The following is a 26,789-nucleotide window of genomic DNA, read 5'->3' on the forward strand; positions in this document are numbered from 1 at the left end:
AAACGAAAAAGGCACGGTAACACTGGAAGAGAATGACACTCTGCTGACAGGAAAACAGGCAGCCAACACTTTTGCTGACAATTAAAGAAATGTAAGCAACATCCCCATCAGCAGAGAACAACAGAGAGAGTCCAGAAGAGAACAAAGAGAGAGGAGAAGAAACACTTCAGATGTAGAACCCATGGAGAAAGACCTCACTCTCTATGAGCTACAGGCAGCTCTCAGAAAGCCAGAAAGTCACCAGGACCAGATGGCATAACAATTGAAATGCTCACCCACCTGGGCACGTTTGCAACCAATACCCTTCTTGAGATCTTCAACCTCAGCTGGAAAGAGGGCAACCTCCCACAGATATGGAATACGGCTTACATGGAAGGCTCATATAGCACAAGCTGAAAGCAAAGCACGGAAGAAACTAGCCATCCTCCGAAAACTTGCAGGCACCACCTTGGGAGCCAGTCAGGACATACTAAAAACAGTATATAAAGGCACTATAAGACCCCACCTGGAGTATGGATCCTTAGCATGGATGACATATGCCAAGACAAACCAGCAAGTGCTTGACAAGGTCCAAAACCAAGCCCTGCGTGTGATCACTGGAGCAATGAAATCGACTCCAATAAAAGCTATGGAAGATCTCACCGCTATTCCACCACTTGGTCACAGAAGAGAAGAAAAACGATGATACAAGTGGCAAAATACCAGTACCTGCCAGACCATCCCATGAAAAACAAATTGTATGGTCTAACAAAGAATCGTCTTAGAAGGAGCAGCTTTATACATGAATCCAAGCAGCTAGTCAAAAAATACAGCCCTAGACTTGGACCAGCAATCACTCCTCTCGGTAGGAAGGACCTATCAGAGCCATGGAAACATGACCTGTCACACATACAAATTCGCACTACTGTCCCACAATTATCATCCGGGGAACAGGAGATGACCAAGAAATCCCTTACACAAGCTATGATACATGAGGACTTCCCACAAGAGATCTGGACCCATGTATATACAGATGGCTCAGCGACTGCCGCTGTCCAAGATGGGGGAGCTGGCATCTACATTGTGTACCCAGGAGGCAAAACGGAGACAAATAGTTGCCCAACCGGAAAACACTGCACCAATTACAGGGCAGAAGTTGAAGCTATTATGCAGGCTATTACTCTTATTGAAGAGTCGCAAGAAGACTGCTCACCCGTGGTGGTGCTTACAGATGCCCTGTCTGTTCTTGAGGCCCTAAACAACTGTCGGCTACCAGAACTCTCCAGAGCTGTAAGCCATGTTAGCCATGGCAGAGAGCTGGCACTGCAATGGATTCCAGCCCACTGCGGAGTCCCTGGAAATGAGCAAGCAGACAGCTTAGCCAAATTAGGTGCCAAAAGAGACCAACCACAGAACACCGTAAGGCATGAGGAGAAAGTTACGCTGATAAAGGCACTGATGAAGCCAAAGACAGCACAAGATGATTACCATCTGCTTACCCGAGCTGAACAGGTAGCGCTTGTCAGGCTACGCACTGGCCATAACAGGCTGAACGCACACATGCATGATAAGCTAAAGCTGTCCAAATCACCTCTATGCTCCTGTGCCTTGGAAAATCAAACGGCAGAACATTTATTACAAAGATGCCCACATTTAGAGCAGCTGCGAAGAGAAGTGTGGCCAGCAAGCACCCCACTGGAGGAGAAACTCTACGGGAACCTTGAGGCCCTCCAGAAGACTGCACATTTCATCGCTGTGGCTGGGGTGACGTTGTAGAAGGGCGAACGACAAGAAGAAGAAGAAGAAGAAGAGAAGAAGATCAGACAGCTCACCAAAACTCATTGTAAAAAGAGGAAGGGAACGGAATATTTATGGTTTGAAAACATTTAAATCGAGTAGAATTTTTTAACAATAATGTCTCTTTCAACTGAATAAAAACGATAGGTCTATTTGGGACTATTTCTTATCGATGTGGTCATTGGCTGTAAATGCATGGATTATTGCACGCGGCATGACCTGCAGATGTCCTCAACAGGATTTTTGTAGCATTTTAAGATTTAAAAAAGGACTACATATTAAAATCTAAAACATGATAAACATAATGCATATGCAAAATAAGTGAATTATCTGATATGTATATAAAGATTTGGCAGTTGAAGGATAAAAATTGAATATACTCTTCAAATGTAATCGTAATTTATTACTTAGCTTATGTTAGCTATCAATTATTCAATGGACGCATCCGTGTCATATGGACCCCAATCATATGTTGATCTTGCCGGTGTTGCTATTACAGATGTTAATGTAAATATTTAAGTTTTGATAATCATTGTTATTTCCGTCTTTTTGAATGTTTTGTTTCAAGAAATTTGACTGTGATCGATGGCTATTGGTTTGTAAAATCATTTATTTGTTTACTATTTTCTACTTTGTTTACTCCACATGGCGTCCATTCTCTTCTCTGTTGGCGACTCATGGCTATTTTGGGCCTTTTTGATAAATAGAGAATCATTAGTAATGTAACTAAGTAACAATTCTATCAGGTTTACACGGCAAAGTTATATGTAATGATATTTAAAGTTGTTCTACACAAAGAACAGAATCTGACTGATGATGAAAGTGCTTATAGTTTAATAAGCATAAAATGTCAACGGCATGTTAATGCGCGTGACAATTAGATTTTAATACCGATACATGTGCATAGTACTTCAAATTGTGATTTCGTTTATCAAACTTTATAGAAATTTATTATACGGCAATTCCAGAAAAAATATATACCTTTGAAAAGTCTCTCTTTAGATGACAGAAGAACCTATTCGTCACGTTAACGAGTGTCAGTGTTTGTCAAACTTTACTCTTTACGAAAAATAGACTGAAAAAAATTACCTTTAGCTTTACAACACTCGCGTTAAAGTGTAACCCTTTCCGTAGCATACAAAAGTTTTTTTTTTATTTTAACTCTTTCTCTCACTGAGAGCACATATATTTCTTATCAATTTCGCCATTGTGAAATAGAATAAAACACATTTTACTACATAGGATAAGATGAGCAAAACTTTAAACATCTTCAAAACGAAACCAAAATATTATTTTTCGAGAGGACTAAATCTACGTGATTTGACGCGCACTACTGTGATACAAGTATATAAGTGTTATTGCTTTAAGGAACAATCAGTTTTTTCAAAATCTCTCTGTGAAAGATCAATAATAAAAAACTAATTTGTAGAAAGAGAACGGTAGGCATGTTGCTTCGCATTTGCAACGGATTCTAAAATCTGTTTTAAACTGTAGTCCTTTTTTTCGACTTGGAACTGGTGCCAGAATTGACAATTGAAGAAAAATGTAAGATTTATGTCATTCATAATAAAAATATGAACATATTTAGGTAGAGTTTTGCCTTCCGTACTCCCGGTTGATGTAAACCTGACTTTTTAATCATGGCGTAGACCAGAAAACGCCAGAAAACGAAATAGCTTGCAACTGAAGCCCGCTCTAATACAAGCAACTTCCAAGGTTATGCAAAGTGTTTGATAAAACGGCTTATAAACTGACGAAGATCCAATATTCTGTGGAAAGCTTATATTTTCCCCCGTAGACTGGTGTATATCCCAAAGAAATTGGTACAGAAATAAAATATTTACGGCTATTTTCTTTTCCGAATCGAGCTATATTTGTCTTGGAAATGATGCCGAAAATGACGTCATTTTCCGAATTTAACAATCTTTTAACTCTGTCACGTCACGTCTGGTTTATGACGCTCCAAGGGGGGATCCTCTACATGACGTCAGAGCACGCGAGGGAAACAGTCAAAACTATTGACCGGTCAACAGTTGAACAGTCGAACGTGGATGTTTTAAGAATTTCAGAAAACAGTAAAAAATACCAAATGACATTTATACAAGGTAATAATAGACGTTAAAAATAAAAAGAGAGTTATCATTGAGATGTTAAAGGTAAATATAAATGGATGTTGATAAGCAGGTGTCTGTAGTTTGTTTTACTTTTTAAAGAGCTAGAGAATTGAAAATCTTTAAGCATACATTACTAGTTTGTCTGATAAATGCCGTAAAGATTGTTTCCTTATGCCAGTGGTCTTTTATAAGATTCTTTGGCTAGGAATGTGTTAACTTACGAGAAGTTATCCTAGCACGCAACGATAGAGACAAAGTCAAACAGAGGGCGATGAAAACTAGCAGCAGAATAACCCCGATGATGATTTAAGTCCCTACTGACGATGCTGTCTGCTTTTCTGCTTCCTTCGTGTAGCCATATATACGCTGTTGATACAAAAAACTTTCCTGTACTGAAGTGAGTATCGCACTCTGAGTAACAAATTTGAGAATTCCAATATCAGTGAGCTTGTACAGTTTCATGGTGAACTCTTCAAGTTCGGTTAGGTTATTTTGATTGTTGATCTGCAATCCTATTTCATAATGTAACTGTTCTGGTTGCCATGGAAATAAAGAACAAAAATGACATTACAATCGGTAACAAATTAAATGCACTAAACATGTATAGAAACTTTGATTAATTATGTACCTTTCATTCTTTATTTTTTAATGAAATTATTGACGTTAATCATGGCATGTTGTCTACAGAATAAAGGTGGGATTTAATATTATTAAGGGGTTCCATCGAATAAAACTATAACGCACCTTTTTTCCGAAATGTCAAAATATCAATAAAAAATTAAAGTAAAATGGCACAGCAGATTGTTTTCATATGGAGTATTTTCATTGGACACGTGAAAACCTCGGACCAATGAAAATACTCCACACAAAAGCAAAGGAAAACGAAGTTGCGTTATAGTTTCTTATGATGCTTTTACACTATTACAAATAATAATTTAATTTTATCATATTTAAATACGCAATACAACAAAATTTTCATTGACTGTGAATTTAGTGTGTTTTTACTCATGAGAGTTATACTGAAACAGTGCAATCAGATCTCTTCCGAGTTTCATTTGTTGACAGTTTGGGCTTGAATATTACTTGCTACGTATAATCAGCGAAGGTGCCAGTGTTGTTTTCTTAAAAAGTATTTATTTATCTAAGATTTGACACAAAGATTGTTAAGATTGGTTAAAATTTGAAGAATATATGCGCTGAAAATCGAGATGCTAGTGATTTTTCTATACAAAATGAAAGTAGAGTTAAATACCTTTTAATTTTTTAGAGTCATATTTTTTTTTCATAAAATTAATTTTTGTCAATACTTATGATTTTTGGATGATGTTTAAGGGTTTTTGGTTGTAGAGGGGGGACGGGGTATATTGTAAGTCATGGCCACGCGACGTTCACCTGTGAGAGGGACGGCAGAGGTTATTTAAAATAAAGTTACATCTGTAGAAGTAACAATTAGGCAGTAAACTTTCAAAGTAATCCTTTAATGTTCTTGTGACGATTTCCAACGAAAATATTATGTAAGCCATTACGGGGAAACAACATATTAAAATACAATTCTGGGAGAGATTGAAGGGTTGGGAAATATGTTATATCACAACTTCCCAAAGTTATTTATTTAGAAAAAAAGCACAAACAAAAAAGTCCGCCAAAACGACCTATAAAATCATTTCGCATTTCTTTTAGAAATTTACCACATGACGTCCAAGAACGAATAACTGTAACTTGTCTAATATGAAATTTACACTAACGTTTATTGTACTTGTTATCTAATTTTTAAACAATACTAAATGCTATTAAAACCCTCATTACCGTATATTGCCCCACTCCAAAAGAGTGTTCCTCTTACAGGCGGCTTCATTGTCAATATTGCTATATAGATATAAGTCTATTATTAATATGTTTGCTTATATTCATAAATTTTTGTTTTACTTTAAACCTTACATCGCAAATTCATTCCACTAATTTATGCAAAATAGAACACAGCAGAACAGGAGTTTATTCACATAAAAGTATACAGCACGTCGTTGTAACAATGTAACATGTAATATACATATTAATTCTTACCCAAGTGAACAATGTCTACCCTTGTTAATATATTCGATGGACACATAATTTGTTCGGCAAGTTGTTGTTTGATGGCTACCTTAAGTATTTCGTCAATGACAAAGTCTGTCGTATCACTTTCCACCAGAATACTAATACGCACTAAATCAGTATCGTTTGCAAACTTCGGTAGCTTGATTAGATTCTCTGCAATAAATAAGATTGAAATATTTTGACTTTGCTGAAATTATCATACCCATACACTTTGCCAATATAATCATACCATTACACTTTACAAACATAATCATACTAATTCATATTTTATACAGAATCATATTAATACAATTGCAAACAAACAAATACCAATAGACGTTGCAAACATACTCATATCAATACATTTTGCAAACATGGCAATAACAATACACTTTGAAAACATACACATACCAATACACTTTGCAAACATACTCATATCAATACATTTTGCAAACATATTCTTATCAATACACTTTGAAAACATACTCATATCAATGCACTTAGCCAATATAATCTTAACCATACACTTTGCAAATATATTCATACCAATACACTTTGCAAACATACTCATATTAATACACTTTGCAAACATACCTCATATCAATACACTTTGCAAACATACCATATATCAATGCACTTAACCAACATAATCTTACCCATACACTTTGCAAATATATTCATATTAATACACTTTGCTAAAATACACATACCAATACACTTTGCAAACATACCTCATATCAATACACTTTGCAAACATACCTCATATCAATACACTTTGCAAACATAGCAATATCAATACACTTTGCAAACATACTCAATACACTTTGCAAAAATATTCATACCAAAACACTTTGCAAACATACCTCAGACCAATACACTTTGCAAACATACACATACCAATACACTTTGAAAAGATACTCATACCAATACACTTTGCAAACATACACATACCAATACACTTTGCAAACATACCTCATATCAATTAACTTTGCAAACATACCTCATATCAATACACTTTGAAAACATAGCAATATCAATACACTTTGCAAACATACTCAATACACTTTGCAAAAATATTCATATCAATAAACTTTGCAAACATACCTCAGACCAATACACTTTGCAAACATACACATACCAATACACTTTGCAAACATACCTCATATCAATAAACTTTGCAAACATACCTCATATCAATACACTTTGCAAACATAGCAATATCAATACACTTTGCAAAAATATTCATACGAAAACACTTTGGAAACAAACCTCAGACCAATACACTTTGCAAACATACACATACCAATACACTTTGCAAACATACCTCATATCAATAAACTTTGCAAACATACCTCATATCAATACACTTTGCAAACATACACATACCAATACACTTTGCAAACATACCTCATATCAATAAACTTTGCAAACATACCTCATATCAATACACTTTGAAAACATAGCAATATCAATACACTTTGCAAACATACTCAATACACTTTGCAAAAATATTCATATCAATAAACTTTGCAAACATACCTCAGACCAATACACTTTGCAAACATACACATACCAATACACTTTGCAAACATACATCATATCAATAAACTTTGCAAACATACCTCATATCAATACACTTTGCAAACATAGCAATATCAATACACTTTGCAAAAATATTCATACGAAAACACTTTGCAAACAAACCTCAGACCAATACACTTTGCAAACATACACATACCAATACACTTTGCAAACATACCTCATATCAATAAACTTTGCAAACATACCTCATATCAATACACTTTGCAAACATAGCAATATCAATACACTTTGCAAACATACTCAATACACTTTGCAAAAATATTCATACCAAAACACTTTGCAAACATACCTCAGACCAATACACTTTGCAAACATACACATACCAATACACTTTGAAAAGATACTCATATCAATACACTTTGCAAACTTACCTCGTATCAATACACTTTGCAAACATGAATATACAAATACACTTTGCAAATATATTCATACAAATACACTTTGCGAACATACACATACCAATACACTTTGCAAACATACCTCATATCAATACACTTTGCAAACATAGCAATATCAATACACTTTGCAAACATACTCAATACACTTTGCAAACATATTCATACCAATACACTTTGCTAACATACACATACCAATACACTTTGCAAACATACCTCATATCAATACACTTTGCAAACATAGCAATATCATTACACTTTGCAAACATAGCAATATCAATACACTTTGCAAACATACTCAATACACTTTGCAAACATATTCATACCAATACACTTTGCTAACATATACATACCAATACACTTTGCAAACATACCTCATATCAATAAATTTGCAAACATACCTCATATCAATTCACTTGCAAATCTAGCAATATCAATACACTTTGCAAACATACTCAATACACTTTGCAAACATAGTCATACCAATACACTTTGCAAACATACCTCATACTAATACTCTTTGCAAAGATACACATACCAATACACTTTGCAAACATACTCATACCAATACACTTTGCAAACATACTCATACCAATACACTTTGCTAACATACTTATATCAAAAAACACAATATATCAATACACTTTTCAAACATACTCCTATCAATACACTTATCCAGCATAATCATAACAATACACTTTTCCGGCAAAGTAATGCCAATATATTTTGCAAACATAATCGTACCAATACACTTTGCCAGCACACTCATACCAATACACTTTGCAAATATAATCATAACAATTCACTTTGCTGAAATAATAATACCAATTCAAATTGCCAGCATAATAATACCGTAAACTTGCCATACCAATTCACATTGCAAACAAAGTCATACCAATGCACTTTGCATAACATACTCATATCAATACACTTTTCCAGCATAATCATATCAATACACTTTTTAGCATAATCATACCAATAAATTTTGCAAACATGCTCATACCAATACACTTTGCCTGCATACTGATACCAATATACCTTGCAAATATAAACATTATTATTCGCTTTGCTGAAATAATCATACCAATTCACTTTGCTGAATTTGCTGAAATAATACGCTTTACCAATATAATCATACCAATAAACTTTACAAACAGTCATACTAATTCATATTTTGTACAGAATCATATTAATAGAATTGCAAACAAACTAATACCAATACACTTTGCAAACATATTTATATAAATACATTTGCAAACATGGAAATAACAATACACTTTGCCTGCATACTGATACCAATATACCTTGCAAATATAAACATTATTATTCGCTTTGCTGAAATAATTATACTAATTCACTTTGCTGAATTTGCTGAAATAATACACTTTGCCAATATAATCATACCAATAAACTTTACAAACAGTCATACTAATTCATATTTTGTACAGAATCATATTAATATAATTGCAAACAAACTAATACCAATACACTTTGCAAACATATTTATATAAATACATTTGCAAACATGGAAATAACAATACACTTTGCAAACATATTCATATCAATACACTTTGCAAACATACTCTTATCAAAACACTTTGCAAACATACTTATATCAATACATTCTCCAGCATAATCATATCAATACACTTTTCCAGCATAATGTTACCAAAACACTTTGCAAACATAGCAATACCAATACACTTTGCAAACATACTCAATACACTTTGCAAACATATTAAATTTTATATTAATTCACTTTGCAATCATAGCAATAGCAATACACTTTGCAAACATACTCAATACACTTTGCAAACATATTCATATCAATACACTTTGCAAACATACTCATATCGATACACTCTGCATTCATACTCATATCAATACACTTTACAACATACTCATACCAATACACTTTGCAAACATACTCATATCAATACACTTTGCAAACATACTTATACAAGTACCCTTTGCAAACATACACATATCAATACATTTTTCCAGCATAATCATATCAATACACTTTTCCAGCATAATCATACCAATTCATTTTGTTAACATACTCATACCAACACACTTTGCCAGCATATTCGTATCAATGCACTTTGTTTGCATACCGTTACCAATACACTTTACCAATATAAATTAAAAAAATTACACTTTGAAAACATAACCATACCAATACACTTTGCCAGTATAATAATACAATTTACCAATACACTTTACCAGACAAAACATGCCAAACACTTTGCCAGCATACTCATACCAATACACTTTGCCAGTATAATAATACAATTTACCAATACACTTTACCAGACAAAACATGCCAAACACTTTGCCAGCATACTCATACCAATACACTTTGCAAATATAAACATGATAATTCACTTTGCTGAAATAATCATACCAATTCACTTTGCCATTATAATCATACCAATACCATTTGCAGCATACTCGTACCAATACACATTGCCAGAATGATAATACCAATACACTTTACCAGCACACTCAAACCAAACACTTTGCCAGCATACTCATACGAATAGACTTTGCAAACATCCTCATACCAATACACATTTCCTGCATAATAATACTAATACACATTGCCAGAATAATAATACCAATACACTTTACCAGCACACTCATACCAAACACTTTGCCAGCATACTCAAACGAATACACTTTGCAAACATCCTCATACCAAAACACATTGCCAGCATCATAATACCAATACACTTTTCCAGTAAACTGATATTAAAACACTTTGTCAGCATACTCATACCAATACACATGGTAAATTTCTTCATACCAATTCACTTTGCAAACATAATCATCCAATTCACTTTGCTGAAAAAATTATACCAATACACTTTTCAAACATACTCATACCAAAACATTTTTGCCAATATAATCATACCAATTCACTTTGCAGATAAACTCATACCAATATACTTTGCAAACATGATAATAACAATATATTTTGTTAGCATATTTTTACCAATTTTCTTTGTCAACAAAATAATATTCCAAAACATTTTTTTCAATATAATAATAACAACACACTTTGCCAACGTACCCATAACAAAACATTTTGCCAGCCTTACCATACCAAGTTACATTGCAAACATAGTCATACCAATGCACGTTGAAAAAAGCTCATACATATTCAATTGGCAGCATACTCATACAAAACCCTTTGCCAATATAAGCATACCAATACTATGCTTGCAAAATAATACCAATATATTTTGCCAACATACTAATACCCTTTTTCCAATATAGTTATACTTATACACTTTGCAAACATTCTCATACCTTACACTTTGCAACATACTCATACAAAAACACTGGTAGCAATACTATTTGCATAGACTACTAGTATATATTCAAAACGGTCCACTTTTTCAAATACATGTACTAATATACACATACATGTACTGGTATTTTTGTTTAACATTCTAAAACGAAGAAACTTAAGTTTTGTTTTACTCTGCTCTATATACAGTCATATCGATACATTAATTTATACGACAAACTTACCGATGCACTTAACCTTTTCCATGCACAAAGAAGCATTCATCAATATACACCAAACCTGAAATAAAATAATGAATTAAGCCGAAAAATCTATTAATTAAAATAAATCAATACTGCAAGATGAGTTAAGTAAATTATTTATTTTATTTCAATTAATTTTATTCTATATTTGTCGGCTCAATTGTACATTAACAATATTGTACTTCTTACAAACAGTAATGTAAATTTGTATTTAAATAAGCAAATTACCTCGTTTTCAAGACATCCGAAACATTCAGAATTAGCAAGGTATTTTGGTATTGGCTTGTCTGGAAAGGGAAAACAAGAAACACTTAACGGCATACTTATTTATAGCATCTTCGTTTTCAAACAAGTTTTCATATGGCCCCATGTTTACTAAGAAAAAGTCTGGATCATGATCAAATGACTACAAGTGCTGATTTTTTTAAATGCATTATAAAAGTAAAGTAAAACTTATTATATTAGGCTACTTGCTTCATGGTGAATATCACTAAACAAGGTGGAGATTTCGACCAATCGCTCAACATTACAATTATTTTCCATTTAACTTTAGGTAGTTGTGTAAAGAAAATTGACTACATGTACTTGTATGCAATAAACTCGTATGTTATTTTTCATAAATCTTTACCGTACACAAGTCCCGAAATATATTGACCAACCATTTTGTTGCAATTCTGCACGTGGAAAAATTGAATGCAAGGATATGAAAGGTATCGCTCGTGAATTTCAAATGGTTGTTCGTTAGTTACATATTTCATTACATTTTTATTCAACTATTTTCTTGAAAGATTTTTTCCGATGTACTGTTTGATTTTATTAACCTGTCAATTGCATACTGATTATACGGTCGATGCACACAACATATTAATCTTCGGTAGATTTTCGGTAAGTTCCGTGATATGTTCGCAGTAAGATGATGTGTTTGTGAACGAAGTAATTATACTAATAGTTATAAAGATTGTTGACAGGTTATATGACCCTATATAAACGGCTGTTTGTAAATATAACGCGAGCCGTTAGGCGAGGGTTATATTGCAAACAGCCGTTTATATACGGCCATATATCCTGTCAACAATCTTTATCACGAATTTATAATACAGCACGCATCAATTTTTTAGAGAAAAGGTAAGATTACTTCATGAATCGACAGCATCCGTGTATATAGAATTTTATAATACTGCACGTTTGTAACGTCGCTTTTAATTGGATAATCGCGGCTCGGGTTATATTTACAAACAGCCGTTTATATATGGCCATATAACCTGTCAACAATCTTTATAACTAATAATATAAACGTCACGGTTATCCAATGAAAAGCGACGTTACAAACGTGCAGTAGTATAGTGAGCGTTATAGCGCAATAGGGGGAACTACGGGTTAATAATTTCTAAATGCCCTAGGTGTTGTAAGACCGAGACCGTGTAGGTCCTTGCTTTTTCTTTATTTATATTTTCAACGTTATCGGAGCTATGATTGGCTTTTTATGTTGTTCTTTTTGTTTTAATATGTTTTGCGCTTATTTTGGTAAAGTATGCTTTTTTTAAAAATAACTTTGTGTGAGAATTAATATTTAAAATCCATTCAGATTAAAATCAGTACGTGTCAATTTAATACCGTAAAACTCAAAACAAAACAGTGTTTCTAAGTAGCTTCATATCCGTGTAGACAATTATGTTAACTCGGCCATTTTCAATAAAATATACTGCAAAAATAAAGAGTAGGTCTAAAACAATGGCAACAGAAGGGATCGAACCACAAACCTCTCATATATCAGGCAATCACTTATCAGACTGTGCTATTGCGGATGTAACGACTGTCATTACATTAGGCTGGTGTGAACTTTAAAACATAAGATATACTCCATATTAATTCTCGTAAACTACACGGACAGAACCGAAGTGCGAATATTTTAATGGGTGCTATAATATATTCATAATTGTCATGTCAATAAACTCAGATTATACATAATTATTACATTTTCTGTTTCATTTTGAATCTTTCATTTGTACATCCAATGTTTTTTTTCAATTTCACTTAAAGAGACGGACGGAGCGTAATTTAGCAGATGAGAACTGGTCACATACCCTTATGGTGGCCGGTTGCGGCCATTCCAAACCCGCGAGAAATTTTATCGTTTTACCATAAATGTCGCGTGCAACTTACAAATCTGCGAGATTTTCTGCCGAAATCACACAAATCCGCGAAATTTCCTACCGAAATCATACAAATCCGCGAGATTTTCGGCCGAAATCATACAAAATGTCGGGGGGAACTTATAAACCTCGATATCTTATAATAGTTGTTGGACACAGCAAGGAACATTTTGACTCAAGTGGTCGGTAGCGTCCATGGTTTGACTCTACATTGTATCTCTCATTTGTCTGTAGTAAAAAAAGTCGAAAAGAAAGAAATCCGCGACATTTTTTTGCAAGTGTAGTAGAAATTCTACCAAAAGTCGAGGAGAAAAATAACAGGCCGCGACTTTTTGTTCCTCTACAACGACTTTTTCATAAAAAGTCGCGTTTGTTTTTACCCGAGATTTTTGTAAGAAATCCGCGACTTTTTAGCCGCAACTTTTTACGCAGAGATTTCCCGGCACAAAAAGTCGAAACTGAGTGCTCAAATTCGACTTTTTACAAGGTAGGCCTATGCATCAAAACAAAATATTGCGGATTATAATGGCCGCAATTGGCTACCTTAAGTGGGCATATGTTTGGGTAGCTTAATATACTATGTAGACAGAAAATGTCGCGGTTTCCTTAGTAAAACTCGACTTTTTACACAGAAGTGTGACAGAAAAACTCGCGAATTTCCCTAAGCCGCGACATTTTATACAATTTTGACATAAAATCTCGCAGATTTAAAAGTTGTATTCATTACTAAATTTATTAAATTCGCTGAATGAAATGATAGTATGCTCGCCAGAGACTCGCATAATACAATTTTAATAAATAATACAACTCGTTCAATAAATTCAGTATTGAATATCCTCTACTTATCGATAATTTTGTTTGATGCCAAAATTAAATTCCTGCTCATTATTTAATTTTACCTATGAAATATGATGCTATTATCAGTCAAATATATTTCATATTTTTTTAAAATAAATATGAAATATAAAATGAAAGTGGGCGGAGTCAAAACTCATATTTATTTTAAGGGACTTCTTTCGCCATTTTGTTTGAAAAATCTGCTAAATACAAACAACTTTTTTGTTGAAGTTTGTTTTGAAAACTATCTAGAAATGATAGAAAATGGTCTAACTAAGAAAATAAATCCGAACACCAATATCTTTAATTCAGTCATTAACGCTTACAATTGCAGTTGCGTAGCAGGCAAGGGGGGTCATAACCATTTTTCTTTGATAATGAAATTAAATAAAAAGGTTATTTTTTCGTTTTTCGTGAAATATGGTATATATTTTCACTCAACATGATAAAATGCCTCATATTTTCACTCGCCGTCCCGGCTCGTGAAAATATGTGGCATCTTATAATGTTTCGTGAAAATATATTCCATATTTCAATCAAACGAAAAAATATCATCTTATTATCCAGTTTGAGCCACTTATTATCTTTAGCGAATTTAAAGAAATTACCAACAGAGGAACAAATAAAGGATAAGATAGTTATATTTTCTTTGGTGATTTACACCATGATGCATGAGCTGTATACAGAAACAAAAACAGGTTCATATTGTTAATATTTCTCTCGATTAAATTCAGTCACAAACGGGATTAAAATTAACATCATTGAAATATAAAAATAGAAATAATTGCGTTATTTTCTTAATATTCTAGACTTTGAGCCTGTTATAATAGTCAGACCCTGGCTTTATTATCAAGCCTTAATGATCCGGTAAGAGATCAATTGTACAATGCAACGAGCAGCAGTGACTTACAAGAAAGAGCAGTAGCGCTGGTATTTGCATATATCTAAATTAAGTTTTAATGGCATATTAAGTGTAAGATTTTCCCCCAATTCTTTAGAAAGGAGTAATATGTGTAATATTGAAAAAAGAGCATGTAAGATTCTGATCACCTGAAAAATATAACTGCAATAAAAAAAACCAAACACAAGATGACTTAGCTGTAAATATATTGAGTAACATTTTGGAATCTGATACACGACACCATAAAAATAAAAAGCTTTTGAAAAAAAAAGCATATGTAAGGCTTAGCTCATAAAGTTAAGTTGCAAAAAACATGACTTGGAAGCAAAAAGAAATTATTTATACCGATTATATATTATAATGACTGTAATATTGTCTTGATACAAGCAATGAATAATGATGGATTTATCTAATGTCAACCATTGTGATTTTTTCGGTGCATTGTTATATATAAAACCTAAAAAAAACAAAACACTATACGCTTACCGGATTGATAGATGTTACATACGTCTTCCATTATATCAGAGGCGAATATCATTTATCTCTATGTAACGTAAAAAGTATTTTTAAACTAATGGATGGCATACAATTTTCGGAACAAATTCGTTCATGGTAAGTAAGGGAATCTCAGATAATTAATAATCATTTAGTCCTAGAATGAATAATGCTAAAATGTGCAAAATCACAAAACTTTATCAACAACCTCTGTCGTCTAATTTCTGGCCGAAATGACAAAACATTTTTGTCTAATTTACAGAATATTCAAGAAAGATACATTACCAATATCTGCGTATGTCTTTCTAAAAGAATTTTTAATAGCTTCAATCGTTAAAGTGCCAAATTGAAAAGTTTTGGTATTCAAAATTAAGTCCTCCATTTTCTGCAAGCTAGTTGTTCTACCGGGAGATGGTTCGACATCAATGTGCGCACCCATTGTAGCTCTTGCTAGAAAGATGGAAACATATTCCTACATATAGTTTCACTATCTTACAATTCTTTACTATAACTCTTAAATAAATACTTAGTAATTGTTTGGCTTTTTGAAATCTTAAGCAATTAAACAAAATTTTAACCGAATCATATGTATAGGCACTTGAATTATGAAGAATTGCATGTATTAGAAAAGATGAGCGTTGCATGTTATTTTCATTACACCGAAATATGTCAAGTATTCTTAACTTTTATGACTGTGTGGTGGATTTTGTCATGTATACTTTACTCATAGGCTGTGGTGGATTTTGTCATTTATTCTTTACTCATAGGCTGTGGTGGATTTTGTCATGTATTCTTTACTCATAGGCTGTGGTGGATTTTGTCATGTATTCTTTACTCATAGACTGTAGTGGATTTTGTCATGTATTCTTTACTCATAGACTGTGGTGGATTGTGTCATGTATTCTTTACTCATAGACTGTGGTGGATTTTTTTCATGTATTCTTTACTCATAGACTGTGGTGGACTTTGTCATGTATTTTTCACCCATAGACTGTAGTGGATTTTGTCATGTATTTTTCACTCATAGACTGTGGTGGATTTTGTCATGTATTCTTTACTCATAGACTGTGGTGGATTGTGTCATGTATTCTTTACTCATAGACTGTGGTGGATTTTTTCATTTATTCTTTACTCATAGACTGTGGTGGACTTTGTCATGTATTTTTCACTCATAGACTGTAGTGGATTTTGTCATGTATTTTTCACTCATAGACTGTGGTGGCTTTTGTCATGTATTTTTCACTCATAGACTGTGGTGGATTTTGTCATGTATTCTTTACTCATAGACTGTGGGTGATTTTGTCATGTGTTCTTTACTCATAGACTGTGGTGGATTTTATTGAACATAACCGTTAAGATAGTGTTGCGGATTTTGTTCAACATTACCTTCGAGTTAGTGTGGAAAAGTTTGTTCAACATCACCTTCAAATAAGTGTGGTGAATTTTGTTGAATATTACCTGAGAGACATTGTGGTGGATTTTGTTGAACCCCGCCTTTGAGGCAATGTGGTGAATTTTGTTAAATCTATCCTTAGAGACAGTGTGGTGGATTTTTATAAGACACTGTGGTCGATTTTGTTCAACCTTACTCTTCAAAAAGTTTGATGGATTTTGTTGTACCATACTTTAGAGACAGTGTGGTGGATTTTGTTGAAACCTTACCTTACAGACAGTGTGGTGAATTTTGTTGAACGAACCTAATTTTTCAGAAAGTTTGGCGGATTTTGTTGAACCTTACCCTTTACATACTGTGGTGGATTAAACTGTACATTTTGGATAGTGAAGTGGATTTTATTAAAAACTTACCTTTGCGATAGTATTGTAGATGTTGTGGAAACCTTACTACTTTAAAGGCACATTATGGTTCACAAACGAATATTTTTTTTCTTCTTAAGAAAGGACAAAAATGGGTTTTTATAATGTTTTTTTAACCATTTAAATGCACAGTAAATGTATTTTACTTGAAGAAACTAGCACTGTATGTGAAAATTTATGTCGAAAATGAAGCAAAATGTAAACACAGTAGTATTTTGACTTCCATACAAAATACTTATTCACCAAATCTGTACTAATTGCTAAATTGCAACATTAGCAAATGATTGTTCAGGTGATAGGTATGTAAATTTTATTTAGAAAATATGAAAGGTCAACAAAATTAAAGAACTTTTGAGAAATAAAAAATAAAAGCATTGCGATGGCATAATAAGCCTTTAATATCCAGTGGTGGACTTTGTTCAACCTTACCTTTTTCGGAAAAGTATATGTTAATGGCTGATTTGCAGGAAAGTTCTATAAAACTTGCAACGGTATTGAGCACAGTCTCTGCTGCATAGTCCAATCCGTAGAAATCAAGGACATTGATATCACCATAGATACCAAGGTAAACTGAAAAGAAAGAGATTTTCGACAACACTGGAAATTTAAATGTTTATATTTCATTTAGATGTGGACAAAAATTAATTCAAGGAAATGCACCATTTGTTTACATCTTAATAAATAAATTTAATTTCATCTTTTTTTTACTGATACATAACAAACTTTATCAATTTTACTTCCTTTTTGTTTTAAAGTCTCATGAGTATGCCAAACGTTTCTATATATAGTTTGATCAAAGTTTGATCACAGAATACGTGTAATTTGCTCATTTTTAGTCTAAAATTACGTCAGCAGCTTGTGTCTTCGCTTTAAGCTAAGTTGTTTTTGCTTTTCAAAAAAGTGAGCGAATATTGTTATAAAGATTTTGATAGGTTATGTGGCCCTATATAAACAGTTGTTTGCACATATAAGCCGGGCCGCTAGGCTTTTTCAAGAAATGGTAAAATAATAACTATAAATAATAAGTTGTATGCATGCGTACATTTTACAGTCTTATAAAATAACTTATCACATCTACCAATCCCAACACATTTGTGTACACCCGTCTGGTCTCTGCAGACCTCCTGTTTTAATGCAAAAGAATAGGTAATACAATGTTTGATATGGCATTTTTCAATTTAAAATAAATTTATCTTTTTTTTCTTTAACCATATAAATAATTATATAAAAAACATGTCGGTGATATCAAGGTATCCTTGCATACTAATTGTAGCAAAGTCGTTATTCAATCTCATTATTTAATTCTATATTATTGTACTGTTTATAGCCATCTTATATGAAAATTCTTATTTATTATTTGTCTCACCCCAACCACACATTCAGTAACATTAGATTCTCAATGAACACCTCGTTGGTTGATATATACTACCTCCCCCCCGCCAAAACAAACAAACAAAACAACAACAAAAAATAGAGCACCACCCCCCCCCCCCAAAAAAAAAAATAATAAAAATAAAAAAAATAAAATAAAAAATCGTCCTCCCTACATTATGCAAGGGTTATAAAAATGTTAACAAACTTTGATTTAGAGAAATAAATGTTGAATCTAACATTTCTGATATTACTTTTTACAACTGATATTTGATAACATGTAGATAGAGTAATCTCTTGTTTGACCTTTCACCGTTGACGAGTTTCATGAGTCCATTTCACAATGACCTTTTAACACAGTTCGAATAGCATAAGAAAATATGTCAATCACTTATTGGCGAAGAATATAACTTTGTCGATGATGATGATGATGTTTATGAAGTGATATTAAGAAAGGCGATGTAAAGTATCATATTTAATGGTGTTATTTTCTTATGCTTACATTTATAAATTAATTGATATGCTGTAAAATAAATCATCTTATATGGAGCACAATTAAAAATTATTGAAGTGTAGATGGATTTCGTAAACAAGAGGTCCATTAGAAAGTGTTCTGCCGTGAAAATATAGATATTATAATGGATTTATTGATATTATAAATATATTTTTTTTATTATTGAAATATAATTCAGTTTAAATAATTGTTTTAAAACAATGAAAAAGTATTCTCAAAGATTTTATCAGATACTGTTATTGAATGAAGTATTGTGTTTTTTTATCTGCCATAGAATATATAATAAGTTGTGGACACACTATGTACAAATTCTACAGACAAATAAATGTCAACTTAATGTTTTGACACAATAAAGTTGTTACTTTAATTAGTCTACATGTCACATAAGTCTGAGAAACAAGTGGTCAATTGTAAACAGAATGTTATATACATGTTTGAGTCTGATTGGTCAATTTAAAGCTTTTATGTATTTCCGGAAATTTTCATTGGTTAACTCTTTAGACATATTATGACACACAAAACCTGTATAAGCTCGTCGTTTCCTGAAGTTGGCAAAATAGCATTATAAAACTAAACTCAGGAAGCTTATGACAATATTTTAGATTTTGAATATCAATGACTTTAAGTCAGTAACAGCTTATAGCCTGAGAGTTTTCCCGAAACTTGAACAACAACTACATCAAGAACAACGAACAAATAATACGCTGCACAATTTGCGGTACAACAAAAGTACCATGAATTAATGTACTTTAAATGAACAAAAAAAAATTTACTCTTTCCTAGCTTCTATAGCGAAAAAGCCCTAAAAATTGTTTCGTTGAACGGTTTTCAGTGTTTTTCATTCTTGCTGATGACTGGATGTCGATGTTATCATTTAGTAGAGGCGAACGGTTGATGACGTTACTCAAATTTTGAAGACATACAAACTAACATACCCTTTATCTTTAGAAGAAAAGCATTTTTGAAGGTATGGTTTGGAATACTTAATGACAAATTGTCGATGTTTACGAATCGTATCTTAAAATGATATATTATCATGAGAAAAAGACATTTTTAAATGCCTCATCTCATCGGAAAGTGTGGTTATTTTCAATCAAAATTCATGTAGAGTAAAGTTTGCACAGGACCAGAAATTCGTAAGCAGGCTTCTTAAGATGTTGACTATGAATCCATTACATTGATTTACTCGAACATTGTTAGGGAAATTTAACAAGAGCTGTCAGTAGGACAGCAACGCTCGACTATACTTAGTTCTTGTTAGTAAAAGAGCCTTGATAATGTTGTTAATAATTAATAATAATCAAAAGATTGCACTGGTTCTTCAATAACGTTGTTTTATTATCGATTACCTGAAGTCAACTCATATAATGACGTCAATACAATAACATATAAAAAGGCGCGTCACGTTTAATAAAGGCGCAATAACTCAGTACATACATATGTACGTAACAAATGTAAAATTTATAAGTTAAAAAAAGGCAATTTTTTTCTTTAAATACATGCTACAGTTATAGGCCTTGGAGAGAGTCATTTTATGCTCCCAAAGAAGAGTATAAAATTTCAACTTGTTTCAAAGCCAGGTGTCAATAGAATATGAAAATATCTGAGGTGGTATGCAAACTTAAATGTCAATTCTAAGTTTAAAATGGGGATTTAATTTGCCAAATGCTTCATAGAGTTACCTCCTCCTGTCTACAGGTTGGGATCATGATGGTGAACAAGCGTGCAAACTTTAAAAGCCATATGTCAATGGACTTTGAAAATATTTAAGGTATAACAAAAACTTTAACGAAAATTCTAAGTCGAAAAATGGGCATAAATCTGTCAAAATGCTTGAAACAGTTACCCTCTCCTGTCTACAGGCTAGTGTCAAAGTTCCAAAGCCATATGTCAATGGACTTTAAGGTGTTACAAAAACTTTAACGTAATTTTAAGTAAAAATGGGGCATAATTTTGTCAAAAAGCATGATAAAATTACCTCCTCCTGTCTACAGGTTGGGGTCATGATGTTAAACAAGTGAGCAAAGTTTCAAAGCCATATGTCAATGGTCTTTGAAAATATTTGAGGTATAACAAAACAAATTAACGTAAATTCTAACTAAAAAAGGAAGCATTATTCTGTTAAAATGCTTGATAAGTTACTTCCTCCTGTCTACTGTTTGGGGTTATGATGGTTAACAAATGTGCAAAGTTTCAAAGCCATATGTCAATGGACTTTGAAAATATTTGAGGTATTACAAAATCTTTAACATAAATTCTAAGTCGAAAAAGGGGCAAAATTCTGTCAAAATGCTTGATACAGTTACCGCCTCCTGTCTACAGGTTGAGGTCATGATGGTGAACAAATGTGAAAATGTTTCAAAAACATATGTCTAAGGACTTTGAAAATATTTGAGATATTACAAAAACTTTAATGTAAATTCTAAGTCGAAAAGTGGGCATAATTGTGTCAATGCTTGAATCTTGAAACTGTTAGATGGTGGATAAGTATGCAAAGTTTCAAAGCCGTATGTCAATGGACTTTGTTACGCGGACGCCGACACCGACGCTCGGGTGCCTACAATAGTTTTACTTATTCTTATAGAATAGTCGACCTAAAAAATAGATAAATAGTTACCGTACGTCAATTATGTTTTATACCGATATTTATGGAACGCCATAGCTGCATCATGTTTTTACATTTCTTTTTATCTTGCTCAGAAAGCGTCTTATTATGTCAAATATAAGCGTTGTAATGCCATTGTAATTTGTCGACTTGTCTAAACATTGCCTTATTATGCGTAACAGTAGTCTTATCTCTTTAAAATGTGATGTTGACTTGTGTTAACATTGTTTGATTTTTTCAAACAATAGTGTTATCATGTCAAAATGTCGTTTTGGCGTGTCTGAAATGTGTCATATTATGTCAACTTGTCGCGCTATTTGGTCAAATTGTGGAGCTGTTTAATCAAAAGACTGCCTGATCATTTGAAACAGTAGTGTTCTCTTGTCGTTATTTGGTGTTAACTTGTGAAAGCAAAGCTTTATTTTATCAAACTGCCATGCTATTTTGTCAAAATACGGTGTTTAAATGCCTTAACATTGTCTTATTGTGTCAAACATCTGTGTTAATTTGCCAACGTACACTTCTGAGTTGTCTTTTTATATCAAATATTCGAATTATCTTGCCGAAATGGAGTGTTGACTGGGCTAAATCATGCCTTATTATGATAAACTGTATGCTATTTTATCAAAAAGCGGTTTTGACTGGTTAAAACTCAGTCTTATAAAGTCAAAAAAAAAAGGTATCTTGTCGGAATGTGGTAAAGACGTGTCTAAACTCTTTCTTATAATGTAAAACAGAAGTGTTATATTGTCCAAATTTGATGTTTTCTCGTAAAACACAGAAATAGTCTTATTGTGTCTGATAATTGTGTAAATTTGTTCAAATTTAGTTCTGTCTTAAGAAAGCGCTGTCTGATTTTGCGAAACTGCCTCGTTATCTTTTTTGCTCTTTCTTTTCACGCTCCGCGCGGATTCTGGTCACGTGATACTGAGTTTTGAGACAGGATAACACGATTATCTGACATAATGAGACGGTATTTAGACATGTTAACGTCATAAACTGGCAAGTTAACGCTACTGTACTACATAATAATACTGTGTTTCAACAAGTAAACACCACATTTGAAAAGGAAAAAATGATACCACCATTATTTCACATAATAAGACGGTGTTTAGGCCGGTTAACATAAAGTTTGGATAAAATAGCATGGCGATCTGAGAAAATTAGGCAGTGTTTAGACATGTCAATACCATCTTTCGACAAGTCAACAATACTGTTTGATATAATGCAATAACGTTTACACAAACAAACATAATTTATTGGCAAGTCAGCACTAGTATTTCACATAATAAGTATATTTTTAGACAGGATAACAACAGTTTTAGACAAGAAAGCGTGATGTTCTGGCATAATAAGACAGAATAACACCACCTCATACTAAGCAACATAACAGTTTGACAAAACAGGACAGCGCTCAGCCAGGTCAATATAATGGTTGAACAAGATATCACTACTAGCCGACATAATAAGACATGAGTTTGACAAGTTGACACCAAGTTCCGACAAGATAACACTACTGTTTCACATAATAAGACAATTTCTAGACAAATTACCCACCACAGTTGGACAAGACAGCATGCTATTTTGACATAAAAGACATTCTTTAGCAAGATAACACCGAATTTGAACACAATGACATGGTGTGACGGTGTTTAGACAAGTCAATACCACATTTGGACAAGACAAAAACGACAGTATAACATAATACAACAGTGTCATAACATACCACGATCACATTTGGACAAGATGACCACCAACTTCCGACAAGATAACACTTCTGTTTCACATGATAAGACAATTTCAAGACAATTCAACACCACATTTAAACAAGTCTGTGTTCAGACATATTGAACTCTTAATTCGAAAAGATGGCGTGCATGTTAGACATATTAAGACTTCCATTCGGCATGTTAACACCGGATTTGCACATGATAACATGACTTTTTGAAATAATAAGACGGTGTTTAGACAAGTCAGCACTACGTTTTGACGAGAGAAAAAGAATATTTGACCTAATAAGACTTCGTTAAGACAGGTTCTCATAAAACGTTGGCAAGCCAACACAAGTCTTCTATTATACATACTAAGACGCTTTTAGGAGAAAATAAAACGAAATGTAACAACAAGAGGCAGCTATGGCGTTCCATAGATATTGATATATTAGTACGACTGTCGACGTGTTAAACGGTTGTCTACACATTTGATTGACCGTACAAAATTTGAGATACTGTTAAATGGTATATCTTTCAAACAAAAAAGCAGAAGCAGAACAATATATCGAAGACTTCTGTAAGAAGTTGATGAGGAATACAAGTTTGAGGACTTAAAAATAAAATCATGATGTAATGTTTGTATAACTGTTAAGATCTTAGATAAGAATTATGTTAACCTTCTATTTTTTTGTTCTAAAATGATTCGTTTAAAAAAGGAGTATACGAGTACAGTAGAGATGTAATTTCATAAATAATATGAAAAGGTAGTACTTGTCCGATTGTCAACGATTCTAAAAGGACTCTAAAAGGTTGAACAACTTGAACATGTTTTATTGATTCAGTTTTACTGATTTTATCGTATGTCTAACTTACCGAAAGTTATGTAACTATATGCATTCATTTCAAAAACTTGAGTTCCTACTGGCGTATATATAACACATTATTGTCTTGTATGCTATACATGTGCAACTTTTAGTGGGAGATATGATATTAAAAATCTAGGTTATATGCAAACAAAAAGATTTAAGAAAAACCCAACAACACCTGTAAACAGTTACCACGAGCTAGAGGTTCCGGTCTAATATGTTCATATCTACACATATATGGCTTGATATATGATTATCTATAATATTTTTTCTATGCTATAAAATTTACCTGATGTTCTAAGCATTTGCTTGGGTCATTATTTTCTGCCAAGGTAAAACGCTCCTCCTGACCTAAATTAGACAGTTAAAACTATTTACAATACAATTCAATATCCTGTTTTCAAAATGTACATTTCTTCTAAATACAATACGGTCATAATTATGTTGTTTGTTTCTGAAATATGTCAAGTCAAGAGCTAGTAGCTAGATCCTATGTTTAAAAGGGTCCATCTGTTAAGAGGGCAAAAATGCCGCCTAACATGTCACAGTAACGTTACCTCGAGCTGTACAGAGCATGCAAACTTGCCGCCTAACATGTCACAGTGACGTTACCCCGGGCAGTAGAGAGCTTGCAAACTTGCCGCCTAACATGTCACAGTGACGTTACCCCGGGCAGTAGAGAGATTGCAAACTTGCCGCCTAACATGTCACAGTGACGTTACCCCGGACTGTAGAGAGATTGCAAACTTGCCGCCTAACATGTCACAGTGACGTTACCCCGGGCAGTAGAGAGCTTGCAAACTTGCCGCCTAACATGTCACAGTGACGTTACCCCGGACTGTAGAGAGCTTGCAAACTTGCCGCCTAACATGTCACAGTGACGTTACCCGGACTGTAGAGAGCTTGCAAACTTGCCGCCTAACATGTCACAGTGACGTTACCCCGGGCAGTAGAGAGCATGCAAACTTGCCGCCTAACATGTCACAGTGACGTTACCCCGGGCAGTAGAGAGCTTGCAAACTTGCCGCCTAACATGTCACAGTGACGTTACCCCGGGCAGTAGAGAGCTTGCAAACTTGCCGCCTAACATGTCACAGTGACGTTACCCCCGGGCAGTAGAGAGCTTGCAAACTTGCCGCCTAACATGTCACAGTGACGTTACCCCGAACTGTAGAGAGCTTGCAAACTTGCCGCCTAACATGTCACAGTGACGTTACCCCGGGCAGTAGAGAGATTGCAAACTTGCCGCCTAACATGCCACAGTGACGTTACCGCGAGCTGTACAGAGCTTGCAAACTTGCCGCCTAACACGTCACAGTGACGTTACCCCGGGCAGTAGAGAGCTTGCAAACTTGCCGCCTAACATGTCACAGTGACGTTACCCGGACAGTAGAGAGATTGCAAAACTTGCCGCCTAACATGTCACAGTGACGTTACCCCGGACTGTAGAGAGATTGCAAACTTGCCGCCTAACATGTCACAGTGACGTTACCCGGGCAGTAGAGAGATTGCAAACTAGCCGCCTAACATGTCACAGTGACGTTACCCCGGACTGTAGAGAGCTTGCGAACTTGCCGCCTAACATGTCACAGTGACGTTACCCCGGACTGTAGAGAGCTTGCAAACTTGCCGCCTAACATGTCACAGTGACGTTACCCCGGGCAGTAGAGAGATTGCAAATTTGCCGCCTAACATGTCACAGTTACGTTACCGCGAGCTGTACAGAGCTTGCAAACTTGCCGCCTAACATGTCACAGTGACGTTACCCCGGGCAGTAGAGAGCTTGCAAACTTGCCGCCTAACATGTCACAGTGACGTTACCCCGGACTGTAGAGAGCTTGCAAACTTGCCGCCTAACATGTCACAGTGACGTTACCCCGGCAGTAGAGAGATTGCAAACTTGCCGCCTAACATGTCACAGTGACGTTACCGCGAGCTGTACAGAGCTTGCAAACTTGCCGCCTAACATGTCACAGTGACGTTACCCCGGGCAGTAGAGAGC

General features: G+C 34.0%; 1 protein-coding gene across 1 annotated transcript in view; it reads right to left on the reverse strand.

The window, feature by feature from the left end:
* Positions 1-4,120: 4,120 nt before the first annotated feature.
* Positions 4,121-26,789, reverse strand: part of LOC132730248 (uncharacterized) — a 37,521-nt gene continuing 14,852 nt past the window's right edge. The window contains exons 3-7 of the mRNA XM_060716127.1: positions 18,149-18,289; positions 11,747-11,805; positions 11,501-11,555; positions 5,952-6,137; positions 4,121-4,423 (exon numbers count right to left, since the gene is read on the reverse strand). Of these exons, the coding sequence (XP_060572110.1) occupies positions 4,197-4,423; positions 5,952-6,137; positions 11,501-11,555; positions 11,747-11,805; positions 18,149-18,289 (668 nt within the window). The 3' untranslated portion in view covers positions 4,121-4,196. The remainder of the gene's footprint in view (positions 4,424-5,951; positions 6,138-11,500; positions 11,556-11,746; positions 11,806-18,148; positions 18,290-26,789) is intronic.

The sequence above is a fragment of the Ruditapes philippinarum genome, unplaced genomic scaffold (genome assembly GCF_026571515.1).
Source record: "Ruditapes philippinarum isolate M1 unplaced genomic scaffold, ASM2657151v2 ctg1655_1_1_1_1, whole genome shotgun sequence".
Taxonomy (NCBI): Eukaryota; Metazoa; Mollusca; class Bivalvia; order Venerida; family Veneridae; genus Ruditapes; species Ruditapes philippinarum.